The following is a 5410-nucleotide window of genomic DNA, read 5'->3' as shown; positions in this document are numbered from 1 at the left end:
CCACGGGGATGAGATGCTGCCGGGGTGCCCGATGCCTTGCAGGGCTCAGCCGGAGTGTGGGGTTCTCCATCCATGCGCAGCTGAAGGCAATGACCTACGCGGCACTGGTGGACCTGCAGGACAGGGCTGGAGGTACGGCTGAGCGCGGCTCTCCCTGGGGCCGGTGCCGAAGCCTCGCCGAAGAGCCGGGGCGGCTGAGCGGAGCAGTGTGAACTAGCCCTGGGCTTTCTCTTTAAGACCTACAGACCTCGCTGCACCATTTACAGATTCTCGACAAGACGGCGCGAGCGCTGGCATCGGCACGGGCCGAGCTGGAGCCGGCGCTGCGGGAACGGCGTCGGCGCGTGGTCGCGCTGCTGGACGACCCACGCTGCACCTCCTGTGCCAGCGTCCTGGGCAGGGCACAGAGCCTGGAGCTGGGCGCCGACTACAGCAAGGTGGGACGGGGGGCTGATCCCCTACCATCACCACCACTCCCCCTCCGGCAGCCCCGAGGCTCACAGGTTGCTTCTTCCACCCCAAGGTGCCATCGGTGGAAAAGGTTTTGAAGGCGCTGGCTGGTCTGCCCCGAAGTGACTTTGCGGAGATGATTCGCCAGGTTGGGGGGGTCGGGGTGCAGCAGGGGGATCTGGCGCCTGCGGGCAGCCCCAGCTGAGCCGCTCAGCACCCCCTCTTTCCTCGCAGGGCAATGGCACCTTCAACTCCATCCCGGAGCTGGCTGTGGAGAGGATGGCACAGGTCATCCAGGGTGAGTGGGACCACCGGACCGAGTGGGGACACCCTCCATGGGGCAAATCCTAATTTGGGGACATGGGGTGGGACGTGGGGACCATCCACCCCTCCAGCATGGCCTTGGACCCGCAGATCTGCGGGACGAGATGGCCCGCATGACGGAGAAGGTGCAGTCCATCGCCAACAGCTTCCCCCTCCCCGATTACACCCGTGCCGTCAGCGAAGCCCTGGTGAAGGCGGAGGACAGGAGCCAGCCGTACCTCCGGGAGGTGGAGCGCTTCGAGCAGTACAGGTGACACCGGGGAGCATGAAGGGGTGCAGGGGGTGCGGCAGAGATGGGTGCTGAGCCCCCCTCCGAGCCCCAGCTGGTGCATCGGCCCCATATCTCGAAGCTGTGCCCTGCTGCTCTTTCCTCCAGGTGGATCGCGGGCACGGTGCTGTGCTCCATCATCCTCCTCATCCTTGCCTGCAACGTGACAGGGATGGCCCTGGGGGCGTACGGGCTCTCCAAGCGGGAGGACCCAAGCGACTACGAGTGCCGAGGAGAAGCTGGCGCCAAATTTCTCCTGGTGTAAGCATCTCCCCAGGTGCTGGGGGGGGGCTGCCATCTCACCACACCCCCCCCCTTCTCACCCCCCCCCCCTGCAAAAACAGAGGGGAAAAGGCAAGGGAGGGACTGGGAGCCGGCCGAGCGGAAAGGCTTTTGAAGCCACCGCCTGCGCCGGCGGGTTTGGGAGAAGCCGCTCCTCCTTGGGAGCTGGTAGCTCCTGCGCCCCGGCCCCACTGCCCGGCACACCCCGCTCCCGCGGGCTCTTCCCAGGCAGGCCAGCGTGCCCGGGCACGGGAGGGAGCTGCAGGGCTGCAGCCAGCCAGGCAGGTCCCCACAAGCCTTTCTGCCCGCTCGGGTCTGCAAAGCTGTCGCCGGTGCCTCCTCTCCCTCTTTCAGCGGCGTGGGCCTGGCTTTCCTGTTCTCCTGGCTCCTCATCCTCCTGGTTTTCGCCACCTTCCTGGTTGGGGGCAACATCCAGACGCTGGTTTGCAGGAATTGGGTGAACCAGGAGATTTATAAGGTGGGTGGCCACGCATCCACCCATTGCCCCATAAATCTCTGCTTGCGTGCACCAAAATGCCTCCAAACGCTCTGCATCCTCCCCCTAAACACGTCCAGAAAAGCCCCATGCTAAACCAGAAGATAAAGTTTAGGATTAGGTCCTTGGATTCGCATCAGCAGCGGGGAATTGCCCTTGTGCTGTTAATTTGCTCAAGGCAATGATGGTCCTACATGCAGGACCCCTGTCCTCTGGTTGTTTGGGGATCCCTGGGGTGCTCGGGGCCGGCAACACGCTGCGACAGGGCTGGGAGCAGGGTTGGGAATGGGATCAGGGCTCGTCCCGTGGCCGTGCGCACGCAGGCAGGTCCCTGCACGGGGCTGTCCGCTGCTTTCCCTCCAAACACTGCCCGGTGAGGCTCTGCAATGGGGATCATACAAATAAAGGCAAGATTAGCTCTGGCTGGGATGGGGTACCCCAGGACGCACCTGCAAGGGCAGAGCACCCCCAAAATCGTTGCCGGGAATGCCTGCGCCTGACGCTGGCCCTCTTTTTCCTCCCGTTTGGCCCAGTTCATTGACACCCCCGGGAACCTGCCTCCATCCATGAACCTCACCCGCCAGCTCAACCTCAGGAGGGACTCCAACCTCAGCGCAGCGTATCGGTGGGTGCCACAGGAGCCCACCTCTGCCCTTATACATCGGAGGGCTAATTTGGGGTCATGCCACCCACGTCCCTTTGCCTTCCAGGGAGTGCAAGAGCGGCGCGGGGCTGTGGGAGGTGCTGCAGCTCGAGGGGTCCTATGACCTGGATGAGCATCTAAAAACCCCCAAGGTGAGGGCTGGCTGCAACCGCAGCTTCTGGTAATGGTGCGAGGATGCACGAGCTTTACTGGGGTTACTGGGATGGAGGTGCCTGGGCCCAACCCCGCAGCATCCCCTGCGTCTCACCCCCCCAGTACACGGCCGATTTCCAAAAACGCCTGGGTGACTTCACGGCACACCTGGGTGACGTGCGGCTCCTCCGCAGCGAGGGCAGGCAGGACCTGGAGACCTTCGCCCGCAGCGGCATGGACGAGGTGGACTACAGGCGCTTCCAGGAGGAGGTGAGGGGATGCTTGCGGGGAGCTGGTCCCCGCTGTGGCGGGCAGGATGCGGCCCAGCCATGCTGGAGCCAGCTTCCAGGGTTGGATTTTTGCGATTCATCTTTTCACCCCAGATGAAAAACCCCGTGGTGCAGACCAGCCTCCCTGGCTTGGCGAGGAGCCTCGAGGGGCTGCAGAAAATGCAGGTGAGCGGTGAGGCAGGCGGCAGGGGCTGTCTGCGTGCCCGCGGGGACGTCCTCACCCTGCTGTCCCCCCGCAGAGGAATGGCACGGTGGCAGGGCGGCTGGCCACCGAGGCCCGGGCTCTGTGGCAGATGCAAAACTCCACGGTGCAATCGCAGGAGGCTTTGGTGGTGAGTCCGTGCCGGGCTGGTGGCTCGCGGTGCTGCTGGCGTTTGCCCAGTAGTGTCCCCGTGAAAGGGGCAGCAGGGCTTTTGCACCCTTCTCACCTCCCTGTCCCGCAGGCAAAGCTGGGGGAAAGCGTCCAGTTCCTCTCCCGCTTGGCGCCACACCTCCAGGTACTTGCGCGGTTTCTTTAAGGTCCAAAAAATATGTGGTGCCCTATGGGTCCCGCCCGTCAGGGCCCCAAAAAGCCAGTTACAGGCTGATGGGAGAGCCAGGAAAAATGCCATCCACGGAGGATCGGTCTCCTTCAGTGATTAGATTTGCCGCTGCAAATCAGAAATGCCCCTGCAGCACTCAGAGCATTTCAGCATCCCCGGCAGAGCTGTCCCATGGCGTTTCATCTCGCCCGCTCCCTGTCAGGGGGTTTCTCTGCTCGGGGCAGGTCCTTCTTTCCCTGTCCTCTGGCAACCGGACCCAATTCGAAGCTTGGCATGTGCACGGTGCTGCACGCCCTGCTTCTGGCATAGGGGGTTTCTCTGCTCGGGGCAGGTCCTTTCCCTGTCCTCTGGCAACCAGACCCAGTTCGAAGCTTGGCATCTGCACGGTGCTGCACGCCCTGCTTCTGGTGCGCCCGGGGCACCCTTCGTGCTGCTCGGTGCTCTAAGGACGCTCTGCCCTTCCCGTGCTTCCTCAGGAGCGGGTGAAGACGACACTGGCCACCACGGCCTCAGTGGAAGCCCAGCTGCCTGTGCAAGCCCAGCAGATCCTCCGGCAGGTGAGCCGGGGCTGGATTAGCCCTTGGGAGGTACAGAATTCCCCACAGCCAGAAAGAAAGAGGGAGAATGGGGTGCTGCAAGAGGGGAAGGGGCACCTGAAGCCTCCAGCCCTCATTTCCAACCCCGACATCAGTCCAGAGCTGGTAGGAGTGGGGCTGGAGCTGGGCCGGGAAGCACGGCGCCTGCCCTCCATGCTGCCTTCCCTCTGCCCAGGAGATTGGCTGCTTCACGAGAAAGGAGCTGCGGTACTTTGCGCAGTACCTGAACTGGGTCGGGCAGACGGTAGGTGCTCGCCTTCGCCGCAGGGGGATTCTTTGGGGCCGGGAGCCCCCGCGGATGCTGCTTGCAAGCCCCTTGCCAAGCCGAGGCAGCAAAATGCATCCCCCTGAACCAGGAGTGGGTTTATGCCTTGTCTCCGCTTCTTGTTCCAGCTGAGGGAGGACGTGGCTTCGTGCCAGCCGCTCGCCACGGCCCTGGACAACGGGCGGGTTATCCTGTGCGACCGCATCGCTGACCCCTGGGTAAGGATTCCATCTCTGTCCCTCCGCGGGGGGTCCTGCGGGGACCTGCGTGATGCAGCATCCCACCACCAACCAGCATGAATTCGGGGCAGCCGGGGCCGACAGCAGCCCTGACACCCCCACACCATCGGGATCAGCCACTGCAAGGCTCCCCAAACTCCTCCAGAGCCTGGGGGCTGCATCTTCCCGTGCAGCTCAGCGGGGACCCCCGTGCTCTCTCCTTGCAGAACGCTTTCTGGTTCAGCCTGGGATGCTGCACCTTTTTCCTCATCCCCAACATCATCTTCGCCGTCAGGCTCACCAAACACTTCCGCCCCATCCGCAACCGGCTCATGTAAGCGGCGGGCACGGGGTGGGCAGGCGGGCTGCCTGGGGTGGGAGGATGCAGGGAGGGGAGATGTGGGCTCCTCCCCGACCCCCCGATGTTTTCTCCTTCTGCAGCTCTACAGGTTCAGAGGAAACCTGTCCCTTCCACATCCCCCGTGTCACGGCGCTCAAGCTTTAGGATGGGGGCCTGCCGGGTGCGGCAGCGTGCCCTGCGCCCCAGGAGGTCCCATCAAACTTGTGCTCAAGCATTGCAGGGCTCTGGGTCCCTCTGACATCTCTTCCTCGGTGTCCTTCGGGGTCTGAGCATCCTTCCCAGGCACGGGGCACTCATCTCCATGTGCCATGGGGCTCCGGGTCTCTCCGATGTCTCTTTTTCAGCCACCTTTGGGGTCTGAGCACCCGTCAGGGATGCTCCCAGAGCCCGGCTGATCCAGGGCGCAGGGGAAGGCTCCCCGCAGCTCCCACTAACCACCGGCGTACCCCTCACAGACCCTGCAGGGAAGGACGCCTGCCCGCTGCCCCACGACGCTTCCCCACACCCGGGACTCCCGGGCAG

General features: G+C 63.9%; 1 protein-coding gene across 1 annotated transcript in view; it reads left to right on the top strand.

Annotated features, from left to right (window-relative positions):
- Positions 1-5032, top strand: part of PROM2 (prominin 2) — a 6930-nt gene extending 1898 nt beyond the window's left edge. The window contains exons 8-24 of the mRNA XM_019470638.1: positions 238-437; positions 524-598; positions 685-748; positions 865-1024; positions 1151-1303; positions 1679-1802; positions 2354-2445; positions 2531-2615; positions 2740-2886; positions 3000-3071; positions 3146-3238; positions 3350-3403; positions 3925-4005; positions 4220-4288; positions 4438-4527; positions 4755-4861; positions 4969-5032. Coding sequence (XP_019326183.1) covers positions 238-437; positions 524-598; positions 685-748; positions 865-1024; positions 1151-1303; positions 1679-1802; positions 2354-2445; positions 2531-2615; positions 2740-2886; positions 3000-3071; positions 3146-3238; positions 3350-3403; positions 3925-4005; positions 4220-4288; positions 4438-4527; positions 4755-4861; positions 4969-5032 — 1730 coding nt within the window. The remainder of the gene's footprint in view (positions 1-237; positions 438-523; positions 599-684; positions 749-864; positions 1025-1150; positions 1304-1678; positions 1803-2353; positions 2446-2530; positions 2616-2739; positions 2887-2999; positions 3072-3145; positions 3239-3349; positions 3404-3924; positions 4006-4219; positions 4289-4437; positions 4528-4754; positions 4862-4968) is intronic.
- The last annotated feature ends 378 nt before the right edge of the window (positions 5033-5410 follow it).

Source organism: Aptenodytes forsteri, unplaced genomic scaffold (genome assembly GCF_000699145.1).
Source record: "Aptenodytes forsteri isolate BGI_AS27 unplaced genomic scaffold, ASM69914v1 Scaffold127, whole genome shotgun sequence".
Lineage (NCBI taxonomy): Eukaryota > Metazoa > Chordata > Aves > Sphenisciformes > Spheniscidae > Aptenodytes > Aptenodytes forsteri.
Note: the sequence above shows the minus strand (reverse complement) of the source record. Positions and strands in the feature narration are given on the sequence as shown.